Below are 27,870 nucleotides of genomic sequence, written 5' to 3' on the forward strand. Positions count from 1 at the left end.
TTAACCACTTGCCTACCGAGGCAGTGTTTTTACATTTTCTGATAGAAAATTACTTAGAACCCCCAAACATTGTATTCTGTATTTTCTGAAAGCAGAGTTTCTGAAGAATAAAATGGTGCCTGTTGCAATTTTTTTATGTCACACAATATTTGCACAGCCTTTTTTTAAATAAAAAAATACTGCACACTAAAATTAACTTAATGTACACAAACATAATATAATACCCAATTTGTTTGATAAAATATAAAATATGATGTTGAGTAAATTATTATCAAACATGTCAAGATTTAAAATTTTGCATGTCTGTGAAATGGTGACAAATGACAGTACCTAAAATGGTCTATAGCGAAGGATTTATAAGACTTTACAGAGGTAAAAGTGAGCATGTGTCATATGTGTGGTGTAATCACCATTTACATATGCATGCCAGATCTATGTGTGTGTTTGCATTTGCGTGTATACCTGGGGGTGATAATTCAATTTTGTAAAGCCGATACCATATGTGTACCATGCTACTGTACTGTTGAGTACCATATTGCATTTGTTTCCTTTTTGTGTAGTGTTGATATTGGTTATTGAAGACAATGATTGTTTTCCTCTTTGTACTTGTGCACTTGTCTGTACATTTTCCGTATTCTAATAAAGACTCTCCCTGGTAAAAAAAAAACAATTATGTAAAGCCACCCAATTCACTTTACAAGAAGCTGCAGCCATGATACTGATATAAATGAAATACTTAAATACTCCACGTCCTGATCTAGCTAAGAGCGAGTAGGCCTGGCGAAAGACTTTCATACAAACCTTTTGAAAATCACAGTACAAATCTGCCATGATTTTAACAATACAGTGTCAAATGGAGGTCAAATGTTTAAAGTGATTGTAAATGCTCAGCTTTTTTTTCTTAAAATAATAAACTTGTTATATTTACCTGCTCTGTGCAATGGTATTGCACAGAACAGCCTTCGAACCTCCTGCTGGTGCTCTTGGCTCCTCCTCTTCTGTGTAACTTCCATCCCATGCAATGCACAATTACAGTATAAAACTTCCTGCAAAAGATTGGTTGCACAGATAGAACACCTTAAACTCCAAATTTGTCAGCTTTATGGTTAAGGATGGAAGAGTTCTTAATGTCTGGGTCTTTTTACAAAAACCATTACACTTACTTTCAAACTCGTCAATCATAACCCAGTTATGAATGTTTGAATATTTTGCTAACCATAGTCTTACCTGTACTAACTGGGTAACACGGAAAGGCCAGCCTATCACTTACCCTGAGTAAGTGGCAAATCACTTTGATCTCTAACGTAATAAAATGGAGATCTGAAATCAAATTTTGATCATATCTTAGAGGTCCAATATATGTTGAGAGATATAATGTATATTTTCTATCCAACCCCAAAAGCAAGAGAAATACTTTTTCTGTAAATCTTATCCCTTTTGTTTTCAATACTGTTGGTTCAAGTGTGTCTAACTTCTGTTGTTTGTAACTTTCTCTACCTCTTCTATGCGTTGCCCTCCTAGTGATATTACATATAAAACGAATAACGAAACAACTGCTCTGTGAATACAGTAGTTATAATGTATCATCAAAGTCTATAGGTTTGGTGTAAGTCACTGCTAATCTGTGTAATGCCCTGTACACACGGTTGGATTTTCCGACGGAAAAAGTGCGATCGGATTGTGTTGTCGGAAATTCCGATCGTGCGTGGGCTCCATCGGACTTTTTCCGTCGGAATTTCTAACACACAAAGTTTGAGAGCAGGCTATAAAATTTTCCCACAACAAAATCCGATCGGTTGAATTCCGATTGTGTGTACACAAATCCGACACACAAAGTGCCACGCATGCTCAGAATAAATTAAGAGACGAAAGCTATTGGCTGCTGCCCCGTTCATAGTCCCGACGTACGTGTTTTACGTCAACGATCAGATTTTCCGTGTATGCAAAACAAGTTTGAGCCAACATCTGTCAGAAAAAAATGATGGATTTTGTTGTCGGAGTGTCCGATCAATATCCGATTGTGTGTACAGGGCATAGGATTGTAACACTTGTGTTCTCTGTAATTGTAGCAGTTGGCTGACTGAGCATGATGAAAAGACTTTAAGTGGGTGTATTTACTAACTCTATACATGATAGCTAACCTGTAAATACTAGTGAGAGCAGTGTGTGTGGTCCACAAAAGCCAATGTGTCAGTCTTCCCAAGAGTTGGGTGTATTGACTGGAGGTGTCAGGAGCAAGGTCTCTCACAAGCCTACGAGTTGAGAGTGGTGGCAACATAGATATTAGTGGGTGGGTGTCCTTTATGGTTGCTACCTATGTCCGGATTAGGGAACTTTGGGTTCTCATTATATTTGTACAATGTGCTGGTCAATTTCCAAGGATGTGTGTCAGATGGTGAAACTCTGCTTATCAACTGGCCTCCCTCATCCCTGTACCCCTGATGACCCCTGATTCATGACAGTCCATACAGTAAACTATTTTGCAAAGTTGTTAACTTTAAGGTCACTAAAAAAGAACTCTTTGAGTCTGAAGGAAAAGAGGTGTAATGGATATCCCCAAGAGTTGGTCTTAGCTAACTCTGTAAACTGTTTCATAAAATCCTAGATGTGTGCATGGACCTAAATGCACACAAAAAAACTAACTATTATTGTTCATAAGTAATAACACTATAGATTGTTGATCCTGGGAGTATTAGATTGCCTTAGGCTGGGTTCACACTAGCACACTAGTGCAAACTGGATGTGGGTTTCTCAGGAGATTATGACTGGCTCTCTATGGAGCCGGTTCACATATCTCCGTGGTGGCTGCGGAGCGGATTGCACAGGAGTTCTGTGCATCTTTGGCTCCATTTCAGGGTCAAATTCAGGCAAAAATTCGGTCCTGATTCGTCCCTGAAACAGAGAACAGGAACGCACCGGACCACTGCTGCGAGCCGCATCTGGCTTAGATGTGAAGACAGCCTTAGAGATTCAGGATGGAACTTTTTCCTATTGGGTTTCGGTTCGCGGCAGATTTTGTGAAAATGGATAAAGTTTTTGTGCTGAATCCCAACTCCATTGAAGTCAATAGGAGCCGAATGTTAAAAAAACAGTAATGGCCATATTTACATAGAAAGGAGGGGGGTGTTGGTATCTAGGTGCCCCCTTATTGTTAAAGGAGGGTTTCAGATTCTTATAAGCTCCCTGCCTGCAAGGTCTTGTCTTTATCACCATGGGGACAAGGTGCTTTGCCAGGGGGGTTCCCCATGACAAGGTACCTCTTCCATGTCAAGCATGTATACTGATATTATTCAGGAGTGGGAGGGTGCATGCTCAGAAAAAGTCTGGTTTGCATTTTTTGGCAGGGGACCCTCATGTTTAGTGAATGGGGCTGGTGAAATCACTGGTTGTTATGGACTTCACCCACCAGTATCCTTAATGTGGAACTTCACCCAAAAAGGGAAGTGCCACTTTTACACCAACCGAAACGCCCCCCCCCCCCATTACATTTTTGGAAAGTTTTCCATTTCCGGTTGGATTGCAGCAGTGGATCCACCAGAAGTTCTTCTCCTCCCTCCCTGCCTGAAGCCTTTTGGAACACGTCAGAGATCCCAGAAGGCTATGGGTCCATTCACAAAGTGCAGCGGGTGCGCAGTGGGCAGTCGGCTGTAAAGTGCCCACTGTTAACATGCCAGAAGACCAGTAAAGAATTAGCTTGGATGAGGACAGCGATGGATCCTTGGACAGGTACGTGTCCTCAGTCCTGTTTATAAAAAGTCAGCAGCTACAGTATTTGTAGCTTCTGACTTTCAATTCCTTGGCCCAGAGTGTGTGTTGGAAGAGAAACACTCTACTGACATCTTTGCCTCTCCGTCCATCCGTAGAGGCTTAAGGACAGCATAGTTCCTGTCTTTGGCATGCTTGTTGGGTGTTTTTCAGAGAAACTTCCCCGTTATCATATGACCCATCTTATTAATTAAAAAACCCATAGCCATGGACAGATCACTGATGAGAAAGGTAACACTGCTTTGCTAGAATCACCTCTTCATGCAGATTTTTATGTATTTTTTTCACTGGTTGTAACCTGGCTTAGAATAGTGTGAACATGTTTAAATAAGCTCCTATGTCAGGTCTAATGTGTGTCTAATGGTAAATTCTGCCCTGACCTCAGTGGCCCCTCCTCTTAAGCTGCAAAATATTCATTAGGAAGCAGAGCAGCAGGTTTATCTGTCCTGACAGTAGAAGATGCTTTGTGCACTGGTCCAAATCATTTGGTGGAGGGGGATTATGTTGTGGGGTTGTTTTTCAGAGGTTGGGTTTGGCTCCTTAGTTCCATTGAAGGGAACTCTTAAGGTGTCAGCATACCAAGACATTTTGGACAATTTCATGTTCCCAACTTTGTGGAAACAGTTTGGAGATGGCCCCTTCCTGTTCAAACATGACTACACACCAGTGACCAAAGCAAGCAGGTCCATAATGACATGGATGAGCGAGTTTCGGGTGGAGTAGCTTGACTGGCCCGCACAGGGTCCTGACCTCAACCCAATAGAACACCTTTGGGATGAATTAGAGTGGAGACTGCGAGTCAGACCTTCTTGTCCAACATCAGTACCTGACCTCACAAATGCGCCTCTAGAAGAATGGTCAAACATTCCCATAGACACTCCTAAACCTTGTGGACAGCCTTCCCAGAAGAATTGAAGCTGTTATAACTGCAAAGGGTAGGCCAACTCAATATTGAACCTCACTGACTAAGACTGGGATGCCATTAAATTTCATGTGCGTGTAAAGGCAGAAGGCAGGTGTCCCAATACTGTGTATTTAAGAGTCTATCTGTTCATTTATATAATAATTGTAATGAAAGTAATATGTTTAAAAGTGAAAGAAATTTTACTATTTGAAGTCCCTTTAGCACTTTGTGGACTGTAAATAAATAAATGTTCTTTTCTTAATGTGTAAGAAAAGAATAATTATGTAGAAAGTAAAAAGTTTCATTTGAGAGTTTCAGTTCATTGGTGGAAGTATGAATGTCTTCATCGCCATCTTGTGTTCTCAAGAAAGTATTGCAATCATTTTTGAACACTGCTCAGTCTATATATTTAATAATGTATCATTGTGTATTGCTTGATGATCTTACTTCTGCAGAAAAAAACACTATGTAGTGCTACCCCTGGTATTAACTGTTTTTTCCCTGATGAGTACAGAGGCTGCATATTCCCATAAGCAATAGTCCATTCATACTGGCTTCAATAAGCAGTCTAAGAAGTGTCTTTTTAAGTTTTGTTCAGTGACAACTAGTGCTCAATTTTTTTGGCAGGGAGGGAGGGCAGCAAACAAACCTGGCCCCCTCACCCTCCATCACCTGATCGATCGTTTGCCCGCTCACCTGTCTGCCCATCAACCCTGCACTTACCCCATCCAGGTCGCAGCTTTGGCGGCTTCCCCCCTGCATCTCCTCCTGAGCCCTGGCAGTCACTTTTCCTCCCAGCCAATTGGGTCTTAGGACTCCCGGACTATGGGGTCTCAGGACTTGCTTCCTGATTGGCCAGGAGGAGAAGCAGGAAGACATACACACAAGTGGGTTGCCACCCCACCCTTTTTGAAGCCAATTAGAGACTAATCATGTGCTTAAAAAAAAACAAAAAACATTGAAATCCATGCATCCACCGCCCTGCTTGCAGATTAGGGATCGGTCGCATGGATTAGGTGGCGGTGCCCCTGCGCTCCTTATGAGTGATCGCCACTAGTTTTGTTGCTCACAAAACTTCAATATCAGAGGGAAACTGAAACATGGGTTACTCCCAAATTTAATTTGCATAGATGTGCGCAGCCCATTGCATAAGGGTGTGCACCTCAAAGCTCAAACACACATGCGCGTATATAGCAGTGGAGCAGTGGACGATGTCAGTAGGGCAGAGGTTGGTATCAGTAGGGCAGTGGACAGTTTGAGTCATTTATTTTTTTATTACAACTTTATACAATTTTATTATTTTTTTACAATAATTTATTTCTATTATTTTTACATTTTTTAGGAGCTCCATTGGGAGGCTTTGGAGAAATATCAAAGGTATAAACCCCTGATGTCTCCCTTTTGAGACAAAGAAAGGGACTGAGAACAGAGATTCCACAGTCCCTTTCTCTGCAGCCAAGCATCGGTGCAATCTGCGCAGGAAGGCATTAGAGGACAATCTTTTCTAGGAGTTGCAACTAGTTAGACAGTCTAAGACCCCATAGCTGAAGACCATGGGACAAGTCTTTGTGTTTGCATCTGGTTTACTCATGCAAATGCACTACTGCGGGTACCCAGTGCAGCTTCTAGTATACTTTCCAGTCACAGGAATCAGTTTAAAGGGGTTGTAAACCCTTGTTTTTTTTTACATAAAAATAACAAACATGCCCATACTTACCAGCTCTCTGCAATTGTTTTGCACAGAGCAGCTCCTATCCTCTTCTTCTGGGGTGCCCCACAACCATGCTGGCTCACTCCCGAGTCCTGCTGCTGCGTCTACTGACACAGATAGCAGGACTCCCCCCGGGCCAATGGATCCTGCTGATATCAATCTGTCCAATGAGGAGGGAGACAGTGCTTGGAGCCGCTGCGCTCGTGCACATCACTGGATCATTAAGGTGAAAAACCTTGAGGCTTTAGAACCACTTTAAAGTCGATACTCAAGTCCCCAGGGCAGCTGCCTCTTCCCAGCTTCCTTTGGACATGGCCCAGAAGTGAGACAGTACCTTTACAAACCAGATCCTTTGAGGTGTGGATCTGCAATAAGCTCTAAGCAAAGTCCAGCTCTGGCACTGCTGAGATCCTCAAGAGCAGCTGTTCAGTCCATGGGCAGACTGAGGTCAGCTTCCCCTCTGGCTCTGGAACCCTACTAGAGAGAAGGAACCCTGCTCTCCATTGTCTCAAAATATTTATCTCCACTTCATTAAATATTCAGGTTGGTTGTTTTGAATTTGCCGTTCTTTTATGCAGCGTACACACGGTCGGACTTTGACGGGACTGGTCTGACGGACGTTGACGGACCAAATCCGGTGGACAATCCGATCATGTGTGGGCTTCACCGGACCTTCAGCAGACTTTTCCAGTCGCAAATCTGACGGACTTTAGATTTGGAACTTGCTTCAAATCTTTACGTCGTAACTCCGCCGGACCCAGAAATCCGCTTGTCTGTATGCTAGTCTGACGGACAAAAAAACAACGCTAGGGCAGCTATTGGCTACTGGCTATCAACTTCCTTATTTTAGTCTGGTGTACGTCATCACGTTCGAATCCGTCGGACTTTTGTGTGATCGTTTGTAGGCAAGTCCGTTCGTTAGAAAGTCCGTCGGAAGTCCTCCAAAAGTCTGTTGAAAGTCTGTCGGACAGGCCGTCAGACTTTTGTTGCTGAAAAGTCCGACTGTGTGTACATGGCATAAGAGGCAGGGGAGCAATCAAACTCCCAGCCTGTGAGACCCATGAGCAGACCAGAAAAAATGATCACAGCTCTCTTTATTACAGAAGGAGGCAAGAACTAAAGTTGCCTAGCATCCTACACTAGGAGAAAGTTGCCTATGGTTTTGAGTTCTATAGTCAGCAATAAGTCTTCTGTAAGAAATAAAGGGCCTTTAGCCATAAGTTGTTTTGTAGAATTAAAAGAGAACAAGTTATGAAAGAGTCAGTCCACCTTAGCAGTTTTCATTAGCTTTCTCATACTGATAGCGAGATTGTCTCAAGATAGTTAGCTATCCCTGCTTGTCTAAGGCAAAGCGTTTTATGATTGAGCAAGGTGGAGAGGACAGAATTGGAAATAGACTTTAAAAACTTAACATTAATAAGTCACCGGGACCAGATGACTTGCACCCAAGGGTCCTTAGGGAACTCAGTAATTGCCAGACCAATGTTCCTAATTTTTACTGACAGACTAGAAAGGTACCAGCTGATTGGAAAAAAAAAACAATGTAGCGCCAATTTAAAAAAGGGCCAAAATACATCCCTGGGAATTACAGACTAGTTAGCCTAACATCAATAGTATGCAAGCTCTTGGAGGGGATGAGAAGGGACTATATACAAGATTTTAGTAATGACAACAGTATCATTAGCAGTAATCAGCATGGATTCATGAAGAATCGTTCTTGCCAAACCAATCTATCAACCTTCTATGAGGACGTGAGCTGCCATCTAGATAAAGGAAGGCCCGTAGTCATGGTGTATCTGGATTTTGCAAAAGCATTTGATACAGTTCCCCATAAACGTTTACTGTACAAAGTAAGGTCTGTTGGCATGGACCATAGGGTGAGTACAAGGATTAAAAACTGGCTACAAGAGCGAGTTCACTGGGTAGTAATAAATGGGGAGTACTCAAAATGGTCAGGGGTGGAAAGTGGGGGTCCCCCAGGGTTCTGTGCTGGGACCAATCCTATTTAATTTATTTATAAATGACCTGGAGAATGGGATAAAAAGTTCAATCTCTGCATTTGCGGACGATACTAAGCTAAGCAGGGCAATAACTTCTCCGCAGGATGTGGAAACCTTGCAAGAAGATCTGAACAAATTAATGGGGTGGACAACTACATGGCAAATGAGGTTCAATGTAGAAAAAGGTAAAATAATGCATTTGGGTGGCAAAAATATGAATGCAATCTACTCGGGGGGGGGGATCAAGGATGGAAAAGGACCTAGGGGTCCTAGTAGATGATAGGCTCAGCAATGGCATGCAATGGGAAGCTGCTGCAAACAAAGCAAACAGAATATTGGCATGCATTAAAAAGGGGATTAACTCAAGAGATAAAGTGATAATTCTCCCACTCTACAGGACTCTGGTCCGGCCGCACCTGGAGTATGCTGTTCAGTTCTGGGCACCAGTCCTCATGAAGGATGTGCTGGAAATGAAGCCAGTACAGAGAAGGGCAACAAAACTAATAAAGGGACTGGAGGATATTAGTTATGAAGAAAGGTTGCAAGCACTGAACTTATTCTCTCTGGAGAAGAGATGCTTGAGAGGAGATATGATTTCAATTTACAAATACCATACTGGTGACCCCACAACAGGGATACAACTTTTTCGTGAAAGGGAGTTTAATAAGACACATAGCCACTCATTAGAATTAGAAGAAAAGAGGTCTAACCTTAAACTGCATAGAGGGTTCTTTACTGTAAGAGCGGTAAGGATATGGAATTCCCTTCCACAGGTGGTAGATTCAGCGGGAGCATAGATAGTTTCAAAAAATGATTAGATAAGCACTTGAATGACCACAACATACAGGGATATACAATGTAATACTGACATATAATCACACACATAGGTTGGACTTGATGGTCTTGTATCTTTTTTCAACCTCACCCACTATGTAACTATGTAACTATGAGAGGTGGGGCAGTGATATTTCACTCTCCATCTCGTCCAATCAGAGAACACTTTGCATTAATTTAGAAAGTGCCAAGCATTCTCTGAATGGTGCCTGTGCTGAGCAGCCGACCTCCTGTGTTCAGAGTGTAGCAGGGCAGCCGCTCAACATAGGACCCAGAGGCAAGTGGAGATCACTGGTGTAACCGTGTCTACTTCTGTGATTTCCAACATCCAGGGGAATCAGCCATGTATGGTATATACATAGTTATATGAGCCGAAGCTGAACCAATGTTACTATGTGTAAAATATCCATACCTAGAATTCATCTTTAAATAATCTGGTGTATACTGAAGCTGCCAAATTAGATCTGGGCATCTAGGCTTTAAGTTGTGTAGAGAGCAAGGGTTAAAGAGGATGTAAACCTCCCTGTATTGTTTGTACCTATAGGTAAGCCTACAATAAGACTTACCTGTAGGTACTGTAAAAATCTCCTAAACTTGCACCGTTTAGAAGATATTTACTGTATATGCCACCGATTACATCATCCGCGCATGTGCTCTGAAGGAACGCCGATCCATGCCCTCTCTTCAGAGCCTGTGATGTGACCGGCAGCTCCCGCGTGCATGCGCAGGAGTGATGTAATTGCGACTCTGGCCACTCACAGCACCGGACCCCCGCGAGAAACACCGGGGAGGATGTCAGCCGTCTCAGAGGTGTGTGTGCGCCTCTGGAGGGCTTCGTTCTAAGATAAGTATTTTAAAAAGAGCTAGTATGCCATTCATACTAGCTCATTATGTCTTTGTCTCAAAGATTTTTATTTATTTTTTTTTGTCCAGGGTTTACAACCTTTTTAAACATGTCATTGTGCCATTATGGAGGACATTAGTGAAAATAATATTATTAAAAAATAAAATCATATCTTTGGGATGCTGGTTTTGTTCATTCCCAACACTCTCTCCCCTCCCATTCAACTCTCCTCTCTTTCCCACCTTTCTACTGTGAACATCATTCTTCCCTCTTTCCTTCTTTCTTATTTCATCGTTGCAGATCGTTGCTTATTGTTTCTCAGCCTGTGAAAAATTGACCTGGTTCATTGATACCTATTCTAACTTGCAGGCTACAAGTTTTGTTTCTTAATATGCTATTTATACTGTTGGGTGTTTTTACATTCTCTGCAGCTGCGGTCCAGCTGTCTAACATCTTCCTGGCTATTACAAAAAGTTCTTTTACGCTATGTTTTGTACCTTCAATGTTTTCAATAAAAATCTATTGAAAATGAAAAAAATAAAATAATATTATTCAGGATGTGTTGGAGGACCGTGTTGCAGAGCAATAAATTAGGTTACGTCAATGGGACTTTGTAGCTCTTATTACAATTTAAAGCCAAACAAATAATAATGATAAAAGTTTGGAGTGTGAGAAAACTATTTGGGCAATGCTTCCATCTCATAAACCATCTTTAATACAGTCTGAGATTAATATGCATGCATATGTAACCGATATATACTGAATAACAAAACAAAAAGCCATAAAATGACAGTAAACCTGCAATATATTTTGGAAAATGAATTGCTGAAAATTCTTGTACATACAGTATACCTATCCTGTTATAACTTCAGACCAAAGATACGTAGCTGTTTGCTGCCATCTAGAGGAAGAAATTATGGCAGCATATCATATAAGAGTCAGCAGTTTTGTGGGGTTTATAAAAAAGGCATACTACCTACATTATCTTAAGTATTTCTCTTCAATTGTAAAGATTTGATATGCTTATATTTACTGGTGGAAACTGTAACACATATTATGAAAACAAAATATATGTCTAATGCCCTGTACACACGGTCGGACATTGATCGGACATTCCGACAACAAAATCCATGGATTTTTTCCGACGGATGTTGGCTCAAACTTGTCTTGCATACACACGGTCACACAAAGTTGTTGGAAAATCTGATCGTTCTAAACGCGGTGACGTAAAACACGTACGTCGGGACTATAAACGGGGCAGTAGCCAATAGCTTTTGTCTCTTAATTTATTCTGAGCATGCGTGGCACTTTGTGCGTCAGATTTGTGTACACACGGTCGGAATGTCAGACAACGGATTTTGTTGTCGTAAAATTTTATAGCAAGTTCTCAAACTTTGTGTGTCGGAAATTCCGATGGAAAATGTGTGATGAAGCCCACACACAGTCGGAAATTCCGACAACAAGGTCCTATCACACATTTTCCGGTGGAAAATCTGACCGTGTGTATGGGGCATTAGAGTAGTATTAAGCGCCTTTAAGTGCAGTATGGCTTTTTTATTCAGAAATTAAAAGATTAAAAACACTCACAAGTATGATATATAAACATGGAGTCTGTACTATCCTGCAGCAATAGAACTAGATGTCAAATAAGATGGCTCCTGTGCTTCTGGAATAACCGTGAAATGCACAGTAGGTGGAATGAAAAAGTATTCATACCCCTTGACATTTTCCAAATTTTGTCATGTTACAACCAAAAACATAAATGTATTTTGTTGGGATTTTATGTGATAGACCAACACAAAGTGTGTGTAATTTAATCTAAGTATAAATACAGCTGTTCTGTGAAGCCCTCAGAGGGTTAGAGAACCTTAGTGAACAAACAGCATCACGAAGGTCAGGGATAAAGTTGTGGAGAAGTGTAAAGCAGGGTTAGGTTATAAAAAAATATCCCAAGCTTTGAACATCTCACAGAGTACTGTTCAATCCATCATTGGAAAATGGAAAGAGTATAGCACAACTGCAAACCTACCAAGACATGGCCGTCCACCTAAACTGACAGGCTGGGCAAAGAGAGCATTAATCAGAGAATCAGCCAAGAGGTCCATGGTAACTCTGGAGGAGCTGCAGAGATCCACATCTCAGGTGGGAGAATCTGTCCACAGGATAACTATTAGTCATGTACTCCACAAATCTGGCCTTTATGGAAGAGTGGCAAGAAAAAAGCCATTGATGAAAGAAAGCCATAAGAAGTCCTGTTTGCAGTTTGTGGGAAGCCATGTGGGGGACACAGAAAATATGTGGAAGAAGGTGCTCTGGTCAAATGAGACCAAAATTTTTAGCGTAAAAGCAAAATGCTATGTGTGGCGGAAAACTAACACTGCACATCACCCTGAACACACCATCCCCATGTGAAACATGGTGGTGGCAGCATAATATTGTGGGGATGCTTTTCTTCAGCAGGGACAGGGAAGCTGGTCAGAGTTGATGGGAAGTTGGATGGAGCCAAATACAAGGCAGTCTTAGAAGAAAACCTGTTATGCCCTGTACACACGGACGGACTTTCGACGGACTTTTGACGGACTTCCGATGGACTTTCGAACTAACGGACTTGCACACTTACGATCACACCAAAGTCCGACGGATTTGTACATGATGACGTACGACTGGACTAAAATAAGGAAGTTGATAGCCAGTAGCCAATAGCTGTCCTAGCGTCGGTTTTCGTCCGTCAGACTAGCATACAGACGAGCAGATTTTTTGACCGGACTCGAGTCCGTTGCAAAGATTTGAAACATATTCCAAATCTAAAGTCCGTCTGATTTTCGACCGAAAAAGTCCGCTGTAGGTCCGATGAAGCCCACACACGGTTGGATTGCCTAACGGATTCGTCCCGTCGGACCAGTCCGGTCGAAAATTCCTCCCGTGTGTACACGGCATTAGAGTCTACAAAAGATTTGAGACTGGGGCAGAGGTTCACTTTCCAGTAGGACATTGACCCTAAACATACAGTCAGAGCTACAATGGAATGGTTTAGATCAAAGCAAATTCATGTATTAGAATGTCCCAGTCAAAGTCCAGACCTAAATCCAATTGAGAATATGTGGCAAGACTTTTGAAATTGCTGTTCACAGACGCTCTCCATCCAATCTGACAGAGCTGAGCTTATTTTGCAGAAGAATGGGCAAAAAAATTACTCTCTAGATGTACAAAGCTGGTAGAGACATCCCAAAAAAAGACTTGCAGCTGTAATTGCAGCGAAAAGGTGGTTCTACAAAATATTGACTCAGGGCGGCTGAATACAAATGCAAGCCACGGTTTTTACATATTTATTTGTAAACAAATTGGAAAAACATTTATCATGTTCCTTCCACTTCATAATTATGTTCAACTTTGTGTTGGTCTATCACATAAAATACCAATAAAATATATTTATGTTTTTGGTTGTAGCATGACAAAATGTGGAAAGTGTCAAGGGGTATGAATACTTTTTCAAGGCACTGTACACAGCTGTTTTATTGGACTTTTAGCTTAGGTTTTATTTGAGAGACCAATAACCCCTAGTTAGCCTATTTATATGTTTTTTTTTTAAGAGTAGTATTTCCTAAAGTGACACTAAGCGATATCCTTACAAAAAAAAAAAAACAAAGATACATATGCATCCATTACCTAATGGCCTTGTAATCTGTTTTTCATGAAAGCATTTCTCACTGTGTTTTTTTGTCTCCGTGTAACAGCCTCTGTGAGCTCTTGAACCTCTCCTTTCTCCTTCAGTTTGTTTGGAAGGAGCAGTGCATAACTCCCAACTGTCCCTGATTTCGAGGGACTGTTCCTGATTTGGAGCAAAGTCCCTCTGTCCCTCTTTTCCCTTCATTTGTGCCTCATTTTGGTCTGATCTATATAGTTGTATATAAAATACACTATTATGCCGCGTACACACGGTCGGACTTTTCGTCTACAAAAGTCCAACGGACGCTGACGGACTAAAGCTGGCTGGTAATCCGATCGTGTGTGGGCTTCTCCGGACTTTCAACGGACTTTTTTAGCCTCAAATCCGACGGACTTTAGATTTGAAACATGCTTCAAATCTTTACGTCGTAAGTACGACGGACCCCGAAATCCGCTCGTCTGTGTGCTAGTCCGACGGACAAAAACCCATGCTAGGGCAGCTATTGGCTACTGGCTATGAACTTCCTTATTTTAGTCCGGTGTACGTCATCACGTACGAATCCGTCGGACTTTTGTGTGGTCGTGTGTAGGCAAGTCCGTTCGTAACAAAGTCTGCCGCAAGTCCGCCGAAGGTACGTCGGAAGTCTGTCGGACAGGCTGTCGGACTTTTGTAGACGAAAAGTCCGACCGTGTGTACGCGGCATTAATCTTTCAAAAAGTGTTTCCCAGTGCAAACCTTTCATGTCATTTCTAAATTGCTTCATTTCTAAATTTCAAAAGCCAATATAGAGGAATAGTAGTGGTAAAAAAAAAAGCAATTGTGGGTTTAACTAATATTTTTTGTTTGTTTGTTTAATTCTCCTTTAAGGGGGCGTGTGCCCCGTGCCTTTATATGTTTGCTACAAAGTTGACCCTTGTTACTGATGTAGCACCCACTTAGGTGGGTGCTAGAGAGAGTATCGTTTTTGGGTTTCCCTGCTTAACAGGGGGGCTGTTAGGTAAATGTAGGTGCTCCCTGCTTACCAGGGAGCAGTGATTCATTGATAGGGTCTAACCAGTGTGCTCAGATGATGCTAATGTTGTCTGCCTGTTTCACAGTGGTCCAATAGCATGGGGCATATTGTACAGTGGGAGGAAGGTGCCTCAAGGCATATTGAGTGACTGTATATATGCCTAGAGCATATGTGCTCGGGGTCTTCGTATGGAGAGCGTGGTCCCAGAGGGAGGGGGCTGCTGCCTCTCCCCTGTATAGGCTGCCATGCGGCCTCAGGTGGCCGACCTGAGGGCTGGAGCCACAGAAGCTGCAACCCAGATATCCCGCAGAGCTGACTAGGAGGGAGTTGCCTCTAGGAGGATCTGTTCCTGGCTACTGTGAATACAGATCTGCGTCTAGGGGCCTGTTCTGTGAGAGCCATCCCTTCAAGCTAGTAAAGTCAGTGGACAGGTATCAGCCAAAGGGGATACTGATGAGTGTCCGAAGAATTATAGTTCATTGAGTCTGCTACCAGAGCAAGCAAAGGACGTATTCATCCATACAACTGTAGTGTGGTTCAGCAGAGAGTCTGTGAGGGTTGTCCTCATCTGTGCATAGTTCAAGTTGGAGTATCCCACAAATCCCTCCTCCCATCCAAGTTCTACCAAAAAATACAAAAAAAAAAAATACCCTAGACTGATCATTGGAAAATGAGCAGAGGAGTGTGCGGGTGGTCGTGTGAAAATACCCAAGTGTCTGGCTGCAGGATAATCAGAGGGAGGCTCAGGGAAGATTATACTCAGCAACCCCCACAGGGGCAGTGCTACACCAATCTCAAAAGTTGGGAGGTATGGCAGTGCATGTTAGTTGAAGTCATGTATACTGCACATCCCATAGTCCGTAATCCATAGTCGACCTCAGGAGTAGGGTTGCCACCTTTTCTTCAAGCCAAACCCGAACATTTTAGCGGCGTTCAGAGTACGGGGTTCAGGAGTGCGTTATGTTCAGAGTACGGGGTTCAGGAGTGCATTACGTTCAGTAGTGCGTTATTTACAGAATGTGGGGTTCAGGAGTGCATTACGTTCAGGAGTGCGTTATGTACAGAGTGTGGGGTTCCGGAGTGTGTTACGTTCAGGAGTGCATTATGTACAGAGTGCGGGGTTCAGGGGTGCGTTATGTACAGAGTGCGGGGTTCAGGAGTGCGTTACATTCAGGAGTGCATTATGTACATAGTGCGGGGTTCAGGAGTGCGTTATGTACAGAGTGCGGGGTTCAGGAGTGCATTATGTACAGAGTGCAGAGTCCAGGAGTGCATTATGTACATAGTGCGGGGTTCGGGAGTGCATTACATTCAGGAGTGCGTTATGTACAGAGTGTGGGGTTCAGGAGTGCATTATGTACAGAGTGTGGGGTTCAGGGGTGCGTTATGTACAGAGTGCAGGGTTCAGGAGTGCGTTACATTCAGGAGTGCATTATGTACATAGTGCAGGGTTCAGGAGTGCGTTATGTACAGAGTGCGGGGTTCAGGAGTGCATTATGTACAGAGTGCAGGGTCCAGGAGTGCGTTACGTTCAAGAGTGCATTATGTACATAGTGCAGGGTTCAGGAGTGCGTTATGTACAGAGTGCAGGGTTCAGGGGTGCTTTATGTACAGAGAACGGGGTTCAGGAGTGCGTTACGTTCAGAGTATGGGGTTCAGGAGTGCGTTACATTCAGAGTACAGGCTTCAGGTGTGCGTTATGTACAGAGTGCGTGGTTTAGGACTGCGTTATGTTTAGAGTGCGGGGTTCAGGATTGCCTTACATGCAGAGTGAAGGGTTCAGGATTGCTTACGTACAGAGTGCAGGTGTGCATAAATCACAGACCAGTCTATAACTTCCCTGTACCAAGCTCTACCCCCAAATTTCTGCCCTCCCCCCAGTGCAGAGCACCCCTCTCTTTCTCTTCCCAACCTTTCTCCACCTCCCTGTCCAGTGCACAGCACTCCTCTACCCCACAGAAGTACTGTACCTTACCCCATGTCAGGCTGCCGGCGTGGGCTTCGGGAGATGCTGTGGGCACGAGGCTGGAGTGTGAATACCCCGCCCTGCTTCTCCTCCTCCTCTGTTGTAGATGCAAGGAGAGCAAGGAGGGTTGTGTGTGCCGCCGGGAGAGAAGCCACAGCTGCTGCAAGCTAGGAAGTGCACTAGGAGCCGGAGTTTGGGGCAGAGCTGCAGCGGCTGTTTTCCTCCCACTATGCATGTATAACTAAGATCATTGAGGTGGCTGGGGGGGGTGGAAAGAGGGCAGAGAGCACAAACAGGCGCTACGCAGCCACAGAAGCCGTCACTGGATCGGCACTGGCTAACATCCCCAGAACAGATTTACGTGACGGTTAGCTCTGAAGGTATGCTGTGTGTCTGGGTTTCCAGTGGAGGCAAGCCTGGGCATAAGTGTTAAAACCCGGACTGTCCGGGTCAGTCCCATACAGGTGGCAACCCTACTCAGGAGTGAGCAAGAGAGGATGGCTATGTTTCTACATACAGTGGGACCATGGAGAAAGGACATAGCCACTTTCTAACAGGAAGTAAGATCACAGCAGCAAAAAAAAAGGGAATTTGGAGATATGGAGGAGGCTGAGAGTAACAGAAGGGACTTTTTTTGCCTTAGGAACACATACTTAAATATAACTTTTATAAGCTAGAAGTAGAGTGTCACTTTAAAGCTGAAATCCAGGTATAATCTTTAATGCATAATTACATTGGCCCAGCTTGACACAATGTAAGTATGAATATCTCAGACCTGATGGGCCACTGGGGAAGTTGACAATCACTGTAGTAGTCAGCACTACTACAGTGATTGCCTCAATCTTCCAGGTCCTGTGCCATGCGACTTCCACTCTGCCCGCTGATGATATTGGGACACGAGCTAGACACTGCCACCATTTTTTTTCAACTAATTCAAGGGGTTCTGTAATGTGAGGAATTGAAAAAGGAGGTGTGGTGACATCACAATCTCCACACCATCCAGGCTGGAATGTCAGGGTATTGCTTGGGTACAATTAACATGTCTAGGTGTCCTCTGTAAAGTAGCAAACCTTCATTTTAAAATACAGGAAACCCTGATCAGCAGTTGACTCATTTTGAGAGAGGCTGTCATGTTGTACTAATAACTAAGTGGGAGAAATCTACTGTTGGCAAATAAGGGCACACATGGCCGATGAATAGGTTTGGGTTTAGTTATAACACTCAATAGAGTAGAGGCTGTTCACTTTGTTAAGTGAGTGAAAAGAAACAAGGTGAACCTGTACTAATTTGGAATACCCAATCGTGTGTGGGGGAAATCGAAACAAGGGCTTTTTGCTGACACACAATTGGATAGGTAAAGTGAAACTAAAGTTCCACCATTATATATGGCACACAGCCAGGCTTTTTATTGCAGAAGAGACATCCAATGTCTCTTCCGCAATAAACTACACCTACCTTCCTGTTCACAGCGATCTCCAGAATGTAAACTGAGCTGCGCATGCTGACCGATGTCCACAGCCAAAAGCACCTACAATGGGCTTGTAAGCAATTTCTTCAGATCTCAGTTCAATGGAGCATCTGTGGATGTGCTGGAAAAACAAGTCTGATGCATGGAGGCCCCACTTTACAACATACAGGACTTAAAGGATCTGCTGCTGACGGCTTGGTGCCAGATACCAGAGCATACCTTCAGAGGTGTAGTGGAAACATGCCAAGGTTCTGGCAGAAGCTTCCTTCCCTCTATTTCTGCCCCATGGGACAATGAATAGTCTTTCAGAATCCCTAAATCTTGCTGTAACTTCCAAGCAGGCCCTGAGGACTCTGGATATATCTAACTCATGACATGAGTTTGATTCTGAGTCAGAAAAAACTGGTAACACCCATGGCTCCAATAGATGTGCTGTTGTGGTAACTTTAGGTGTGAACCTTCAGAGAGGGCGAAGCTCTACCCTGTCTGGGAAAAAGGAGATATGCTCGTCCCCCATGCCCAAGGAGTGTAGTTCTGAGATTTCTCTGCCAGATGTGATAGCCAGAAGAAAAGTTGTTTCTGGGTTAGATCCCAGATTGAAATTTCTTCTACAGGTGCAAATGGATGACTGGATAAGACTTCTAGTTTTAAAGGAAGGTCCCATTACAGAAAGGAACACCTGACGGGCAGGCATATCTACAGTACCTGTCTGAGGAATGTGACCACTAGGGGATCTTGTGTTAGTTGCCGCAGAAATTGCTGACAATTGCACCTTAAGGGAGCTCTGGCTGAGCCCCAATTCGAGACCAGTCTGAAGGAAGCCTAAGACATCGGCCGTGGAAGGAGAGACTGGGTCAAACCCTTTTCCTGTGGCATAAGACAAGAACTTGTCCCAAATCTTTGCATATATTGCATTTGTTGTTGGCTTCCTGGCCTTAAGCAGGGTGGATATGACTTCCATATTCGAAGATCCAGTTTTTGTGGGTCTGGATGAACCAGCTTGCCTTGGGTCAATAGCTGCGGGAAGGGGGGAATTCTGATAGGGGGACTCACACTGAGGTGCATGGCTAGCGGGAACCATGGTCTCTTTGGCCAATAGGGCAACACCGCCAGTATTTGGACTTGTTCCCTTAGCAGCCTGAGGAAAAATTTTGAGATGAGTGGGCGGGGAGGAAAGGCGTATGCTGTCGTGAAGTTCCAAGGACACTCCCTCTGCCTGTGGATGTGGAAGGAGAGAGAAGAACCTCCTGAGTTTGGTATTCTCCTGGGTAGCAAAGAGGTCCACCTGCAGGGTTTGCCATAGTTTGGAAATTTGGTTGAACATATGGGGGTGAAGTCTCCATTCGTTGTTGTTCCCAAATTTCCTTGATAAGCTGTCTGCTTCTGTGTTCATCTTGCCCGGGAGATATATCGCTCTGAGATCTACCAGGTTCCATCTGGCCCAGATCATTATAGGTTCCACTTCCCTTAGAAGTGCTTTGCTGTGGGTGCCTCCTTGTCTCTGTAGATATGAGACCGCTGCTCTGTTATCCAGATGCAGAAGCACCCTCCGTCCCTTGATCTGGAATGCTAATGAGGTCAAGGCTAGAAATGCTGCTCTCATTTCTAAGATGTTGGAAACTATCCCTCTGGTGGGAAAGGACCAAATTCCCTGAATCCTGAACTCTATGCAATGGGCACCCTACCCCTGTTCGCTTGCATCGGATGTAATTATGGTCCAGGAGTGGGAACCCAAATGATGGGACCTGGGAGAGATTCTTTGTATTTGACCACCAGTACAAGCTCCTGCTCATTAGTGTCATCAACAGAATTGTCTGAGATAGATTTTGCCTCTTCCATTGTGTTAGGAATCCTGTCTGAAAATGTCTCAGGTGCCAGTGAGACCACGGGACTAGAGGTATACACGAGGACATCGTGCCTATAAGGCTCAGACACTGTGAGGCTGAAAAATGGGACCTCCGCATGGTCTTGGACATTCTTTGAATGATGCCTCTCATCTTCGGCTTAGGTAAAGATACTGTGTAAGAGGATATTGTCCAGGTAGTGGTAAATCCTTAATCCCCTCTCTCTCAGAGGGGCCATGAAAGATATCAACACCTTCGTGAATACCCAAGGCGAGGTGCATAGGCTGAAGGGCAGAGCTGGACATGAACCACTGCGAATCTTAGGTACTTCTGGAAAGATGGTAAAATAGGGATGTTGAGGTAAGCATCCTGCAGATTTATTGATATTAATCAATCTGGTTGTATTGCTTGGATGATTGTAGCGATTCCATCTTGAAAATCTCGAGATGGATGTATCTGTTGAGCCTTTTCAAATCTATTACTGGTCTCCAGTCACCTGTTTTCTTCTGTACCAGAAAAAGGGTGGAATAAAATCCTGTAAATTGTTCTGATGGGGGGACAGGTACTGCTGCCCGTTGATGCTGTAGTGACCTTATAAACTGGTTTAAGGCCAGTGTTTTCTGTGGGGAGGCCAGCGTCTGTGTTTCCTTGAAGGATGTGTGAGGAGGCTGATTAGAAAAGGTCCAGAAGTGACCGTACTGAACTGTTGATAGGATCCATGGGTCCCGGCATCTGGCAGCCCAGACTGGGATTAAACAATTAAGCCGGGCCCCTACTAGGGGCGTCTCCGCCCTCTGGCATCAAAGGGACTTCATCCCCTCCAGGGGGAGGGGGGGTGGTGACAGCCTTGTTTCTTTTGGCTCCCAAATAAGACTTCTGAGTGCCTCTCCACAATCTTTTATTATCTTTAAAGGGGTGAGACTGCCTGAAATCTCTGGAGTTTGATTGTCGAAATCGAGACACATAGGCTCTTGTTCTCTGGACCTCCCTGTTCTGGGGAAGTAAGCCAGATTTGCCCCCTGTTACTCGGGAGATCGCTTTATCGAACAAGGATTTGCCATCAAAGGGAATCTTGCACCAATTTTGTTTTGATGTAAGATCGGCTGTCCAGGGTTTCAGGCATAAGGCTTGTTTTGCCATAACCCAATGCAGCATTGAGTTGGACGAACAATGGATCGTGTCAATCACTGCTTCCCTACAAAATCCGCCGCCAACTTAAGCTCCTCCAGAGCTTTGATTATGTCGTCTTTGGGGACGTCTTGGCACAGGGGTGTCTCTACATTTTCGGTCCATGACCTGATGCCTTTGGAAACAGATGTCAGTGCAATGGCTGGCCTACTAGACACCCTAGATAGCTCCTTTTGAGGTCTAGATCAATTAGTCTATCCAGGGGATCCTTGAATGATATTGAATCCTACATCGGTAAAGTTACGTTTTTTGCCAGACGTACTACTGCCGCATCAACCATAGGCATTGAACTTAAAGACTGTGTATCCGTATCCGCTAAAGGATACAATTTAGTCAAACAGGATATGGAAAACTTCTTGTCTGTTTTGCTCCATTCGTCCTCTATAATTTGTCTGATTTCTCCCAATGATGGGAAGACAATTTGTTTTCTTTTAAGAAAAGGAAAATAAGCTTTCGATTTCTGAGGAGGCTCTTATAGATCCTCCCAAGCAATAGCTTTCTTCACCGCCTTGACAAACGGCTGGACCAGGGAAAATCTGAAACCAGATGGTTCAGAGTCCTCTGAAGACTCCCCAGAAGGATCTTCAGGAGAAGAATGCCTAGCTGCCCTTCCTGCAGACAGTGGAGTGCTAGCAGCTGAGGGTCCCGGAGTTCTGGGGTCTAGGTCTTGCATTTGAACACCTTGTGGAACTGGATGGGCAGGGATTATGGCCACCAGTTCTGAGAAGGAGTCTTTCATGGTCTGCTTAAGTAGATTGACCACTTGCTGGCTTTCCAGCTCCTGGTTGGCTGTGTGATCCCTGAGACAGTCCCTACAGACCAATTTATCAGGGAGTGGTACAGCGCTACATGCCTAGCACTTTTTCCTTGACGCAGAGGTGGAGGAGAAGGAGAGCGACAATGTCTCCATGATCCTGATCTCCTAGAAGAGGTCTAGGTCTAGAAGACCTATGGTGTGAAGAGCATGATTCGAGCTCTGGACTATCGTCGTCATGGCATCTTGAAGATTTTCTGGATCGTTTTGAGGGAACAGGACTGAAACAAACAAAGTTTGTTCGTCAGTGGCGCACTCTTTTTCTTTTTGTTTTGCTTTTTGATATACTCATGTACAGATGGTCCCATACCTATTGGACACAGGAGGATCTTGACTTTGTGACGAATGACTCAATGAAATGGGCAGGAGGATCAGCTGCAAGGAGATGAAGTAAGAAAAAAGGATAGAACCCTTTAGAGAGAAACCAACTGAACCACAGTCTCAACCGTGAAAGAGGAACACATACCTGTTCTGCTGCTAGGTTTTTTAACTGCAGGGCACCACTGGATATCCAACGCAGCCCTGAGCCCAAATGGACACAAACTTTTAAAGAAGCAGAGGGTGGGGGGACTAATTAGCAAGCCCACCCCCCTTCTGGCACCATTGGCTGACTTCCAGTGTGTTTCCCTAAACAAATATGGCAGCTGAGGACTCACCGCCGCCAGAGGCCTCTGACCAACAACAGCTCCGTATTCCAGGCCTGCGCATGCGCATTGTCCCCCGAAACATGGCCCGCCAGGGAGGCCGTCACCGCCCCTTTCTATCTCCCTCTCTCCCCACTGCCCACGTAGCCAGCTGGGAGTGAGAACCGTAAGCCCGCTAGCTACGACCAGGCTCCCGAGCATCCCAAACCGAATAACAAGACCAGAGTTCACTACCCCCCGAGATTCCAGCTTTAAAAGAAAGACTGAGATCACAATGGCTGAACTGCGCATGCACGGTCTGGAAAAATGTCTTTTTTTTTTTTTTTTTTGTAACAGATAAATAATGAATAAAGTCTAACCTGTCCAGGGAAGAAAGGAAGCTGATCCTCCTGCTGAATCCACCAGCATTCCTTGTTCATGAATCACCAGCAGACTACGTTCCTGTGAGGAAACTCTGCAAGACCCCAAAAAATCCACAGAAGGGGTTCCCAGTCTTATTAGCACTAATAGCGGCCCATGAGCAGGGACTGCGCACGGGAGAGGCTGAACCTGGCGAATGCTGCCAAAGGCAGAGGTATGGACGTACTGCTATTCTTCACCAGCTCAAGAGGTATGAGGAAAAAAAGAAGAATGTTGGGGGAGGGACTATGCCTTTTATTTATGCTATTCACTGGTCCTGAGGGAGGAGCCAAGCCGGAGCTCTATCTCAGGTATGCTGCCATGGATAGGCACCAGGAAATAGAACTCAGAAAAGTGCTGACAGATAAAAGTGTAGCACAGGCAGAGAGCACTGAAAGGTATGAGCTCACAAGATTTCTAGCTGGGTCAAGAGGCATTTTATTCAAATTGATAAGAGAAAAAAACTTTTAATGGTAAACTTAAAATGGAACTAAAGTTCCACAATAAAGAAATACAAATCTGCTGTATATATTAGTTTTATATTGGTTGAATACTAATAATTGTTCTAATAATAATATATGTCTTCTATTCCACAGCATCACAAGAGAATATTGTGAAATATGTAAGTATAGTATATGTATCATCCACTTTTTAATTTTGAAAAGTTTTACTTTAGCAGTTTATAATTATGACTTGGAGAATGAAGTGTGATGTATTCTTGAAAAATGCATTTCTTTATTATGTCTTCATAATTCATGCACCATCTCCCCTCACGTCCGATCTAGAAAATAATTATCTGTGTTTATCAGGAAATACTTTTTCGTAAGCTGATTTATTATTTTTTTATGTCACAATCCTCTCTACCGTTCATTCAATCTAATGCTCCATTAAACATAACGTTTCTTTCTGAGTACTTTGAGTTATCCGGCGAGCCTCAAACTATAAGCAAACCTCAGAATTTTTTTTCTTTTTTCTTTTACTCAATAAAAACTGTTTATTGTGGGTCAGCAATCAAAAAGTGTATGCATTATTGTGCTGCTTCTGCCAGGGCTTCTATATAGTCCAAGTCCATTCTTGGGCCATGACACTCTGTAATAGCATATAATAAGTGAAAATGGTCTTTTCTTCTGTCAGAAACCCTTCAAAAGTATTTGTTTATCTAACAACATACATTACACATTTATGTTTCAGGAAAATGACACTGAAAACTATGAAATTATAGATCTAGATACGGAAATATTTGTGAACATGCAGCACTCAAACTCTAAAGCACCCTCAGAGTATGCAGGTAATACAATATCAGATACATTTCAATGGACAATTATCTATCCCTCCTTCCTCCATCTTTCCCCTTTATCTTTCCCTTCCCTCCTTCCCTTCCATTTCCTTCCTTCCTTCCTTCCTTCCTTCCTTCCTTCCTTCCTTCCTTCCTTCCTTCCTTCCTTCCCTCCTTCCTTCCTTCCTTCCTTCCTTCCTTCCTTCCTTCCTTCCTTCCTTCCTCACACCCAATCTTGATTAATTCCTTCCTCCTTTCCTCCCGCCCTCTCTCCTTTCCTTCTTTACTCCCACCCTCTCTTCCTTCCTTTCTTTATTCTTTTTCCTTTCCTTTCCTTTCCTTTCCTTTCCTTTCCTTTCCTTTCCTTTCCTTTCCTTTCCTTTCCTTTCCTTTCCTTTCCTTTCCTTTCCTTTCCTTTCCTTTCCTTTCCTTTCCTTTCCTTTCCTTTTCCTTCCCTTCCCTTCCCTTCCCTTCCCTTCCTTTCCTTTCCTTCCTCCATCCCTCTCTTCTTTTCCCCCTCCCTCTCTCCCTTCCTTCTTTCCTCCCTCCTTCCATTCTGAAAGGAAATAGAAAGTATTTTGGACGACCATCCCTTCTGTAGATACAACAACAGGGCCCTCAGATATCTGGAGACACCAAATGAAACGAGAGTCAGGTTCTGCATTTGTAAGATGTCTGCTTTATTGTAGCTCGTGTCTAAGCTTTTATTCAGTTACAGTTACAAAACAAAGAAAGGCATGATTACAAAGAAGGCACATGTGTCCTTCTGCTTACACAAGCTTATTCTATGGAAAGTTACATATTGTGCAAAGTATCTTACAACACACAGTTTTATCACAAGACAAGATATTGCAAAACAATATATATTTACTGCCAGCTGTGTGTGCTGCCAGCATTGATGCAGAGGTTGAAGTGTGGGGGGGGGGGGGTCAGCCTGTCAGTGGTCAGACCATACGATGCACACTGCATCAAATTGGTCTGCATGGTTGTTGTCCCAAAAGAAAGCCTCTTCTAAAGATGATGCACAAGAAAGCACGCAAACAGTTCGCTGAAGACAAGCAGACTAAAGACATGGGTTACTTGAACCATGTCCTGTGGTCTAATGAGACTAAGATAAACTTTTTCTGGTTCAGATAGTGTCAAGCGTGTGTGGCGGCAACCAGGTGAGGAGTACAAAGACAAGTGTGTCTTGCCTACAGTCAAGCATGGTGGTGGGAGAGTGTCATGGTCTGGGGCTGCATGAGTGCTGCCGGCACTGGGGAGCTACAGTTCATTAAGGGAACCATGAATGCCAACATGTACTGTGGCATACTGAGCAGAAAATGATGCCCTCCCTTTGGACACTGGGCCGCAGGGCAGTATTCCAACATGATAATGACCCCAAACACACCTCGAAGATGACCACTATCTCGCTAAAGAAGCTGAGGGTAAAGGTGATGGACTGGCCAAGCATGTCTCCAGACCTAAACCCTATTGCGCATCTGTGGGGCATCCTTAAATGGAAGATGGAGGAGCGCAAGGTCTCTAACATCCACCAGCTCTGTGATGTAGTCATGAAGGAGTGGAAGAGGACTCCAGTGGCAACCTGTGAAGCTCTGGTGAACTCCATGCCCAAGAGGGTAAAGGCAGTTCTGAAAAATAATGGTGGCCACACAAAATATTGACACTTTGGGCCCAATTTGGACATTTTCACTTAGGGGTGTACTCATTTTTGTTGCCAGTGGTTTAGACATTAATGGCTGTGTGTTGAGTTATTTTGAGGGGACAGCAAATTTACACGGTTATACAAGCTGTACACTCACTATTTTACATTGTAGAAAAGTGTCATTTCTTCAGTGTTGTCACATGAAAAGATATAATAAAATATTTACAGAAATGTGAGGGGTGTACTCACTTTTGTGAGATACTGTATATCAGTATGCTTTGCGCAAAAGCGGTGGCGAAGGTATGGTCGGCGGTTTGATCCCCTTTTTTCACTTGAAGCAACATAGCAGATCTATGCAAGCGGATATGTACCTCTGTGTATTGTGCTAAACAATGCTTTGGATAGGAGGAATCACTCAAATAGTAACTTGTCCTTGTCCAAATCCGCGATTCAATCCTCTTAAAGCACCACACACAGATGAGTACCCTAGTCTGTCCCTCCCACCTGCCCACATTAGCGCTCTCTGTCTTGGCAGGATCATAGGACATATATCAACTACCTATATCAACTACATAACAATCCATTTGCATTCAGAAGAAAAAACAACTTATACTCTAAATTGGAATCCCAAGACAAGACAAACATTCACATGCACATAAAATTAAGCATTTCTCTCTGAGCAGGTGGAAGAGAATTCCCTATACTAACAACAACTTTCCCTTACCTAATAACCAGCAATTCACCAGTAGTTCACGAGCTTCAAAAAATGCTTCCAGTGATACCACTTGTGTACTGCACACATACACACTCCAAAGCTCTGCTATACAATACTGATTACATTTAAGCTACCCTGTTTCCCTGAAAATAAGACCTAGCGTGATTGTCAGTGATGGCTGCAATATAAGCCCTACCCCCCAATTAAGCCCTACCCTGTTTTCCCGAAAATAAGCCTACCCTGAAAATAAGACCTACAAGATAACAATAACTAGGGCTTATTTGGGGGTAGGGCTTATATTGCAGCCATCACCAACAATCATGCTAGGTCTTATTTTCGTGGAAACAGGGTATGTTCAGGTTAACCTCTTAACTCTTACCTTTCTGTTCCAACCTTTATTATTGAATTATCAGAACAAAGATGGAAATATTATATGTGTTGAAACATTTGTGTTAAAATGGTCTGAATTTGGTTAATCATTTAAAATAAGTAACAATATTATGCTGAATGGCAAGTTCCCCTTTTTTTTTCAATGTTTATACATGGGCTTACACATATTTCAAAATTTCTCAATATCTACTGCATAGATTTGAGACAGGCTGCAAAAAATGTACTTCCTCATTTTAAACCAGCTATCATCTATTCAATCTAAACAGTCCTTGACAATCTTGTGTAGTTCCTGACCATCCTTTGGTTCAAATATTCTTCATAATCAAGAAATACATGAAAATGAATTTTCTTGTGATATTACAGCAAAAATGGACACTTTGCCAGGATTAGTACGCTTCACCATTAATGTTTTCCAATGTCCCTTTAAACCTCTAAAAGCTCCGTAATGTTACTTCCTGTTTTTAAAACTAATTTTACTCCTGAGTATCTTGTTTCTGAACTGTATGGCAGACATATAGGTAGCATACTAATTCACCTTCGATAATGGATTTAACTGAAGACACAGTGTTCCTAAGCTTCTAGATGTGAGCTCTACTTGGCCTAGGAGTGGTAAGTTCCATTACCTTTTCCACTGCAATCCCAAGACCTTAATACTTCCTGAGTATTCTTTGCTGTCACCATAATTTAACTTTCATTAATTAAAAACTCCTCTTACTTTTCCTTCAAATCTTAACTTACATTACCCTCTACAATGTAGGATGTTTTCATTAAAAACACCTTTAAA

General features: G+C 43.3%; 1 protein-coding gene across 5 annotated transcripts in view; it reads left to right on the plus strand.

Annotated features, from left to right (window-relative positions):
* CLNK (cytokine dependent hematopoietic cell linker) overlaps window positions 1–27,870 on the plus strand; it is a 258,741-nt gene that overhangs the window by 74,824 nt on the left and 156,047 nt on the right. For 4 of the 5 annotated variants that reach the window (XM_073610079.1, XM_073610087.1, XM_073610055.1 and 1 more), the window contains exons 4-5: window positions 23,657–23,682; window positions 24,252–24,348. In XM_073610079.1, the coding sequence (XP_073466180.1) occupies window positions 23,657–23,682; window positions 24,252–24,348 (123 nt within the window). Of the gene's footprint in view, window positions 1–23,656; window positions 23,683–24,251; window positions 24,349–27,564; window positions 27,696–27,870 lie in introns of those variants that run through there. The other variant, XM_073610072.1, reaches the window with a different exon arrangement.

This window comes from Aquarana catesbeiana, linkage group LG01 (genome assembly GCF_042186555.1).
Source record: "Aquarana catesbeiana isolate 2022-GZ linkage group LG01, ASM4218655v1, whole genome shotgun sequence".
In the NCBI taxonomy this organism is placed as follows: Eukaryota; Metazoa; Chordata; class Amphibia; order Anura; family Ranidae; genus Aquarana; species Aquarana catesbeiana.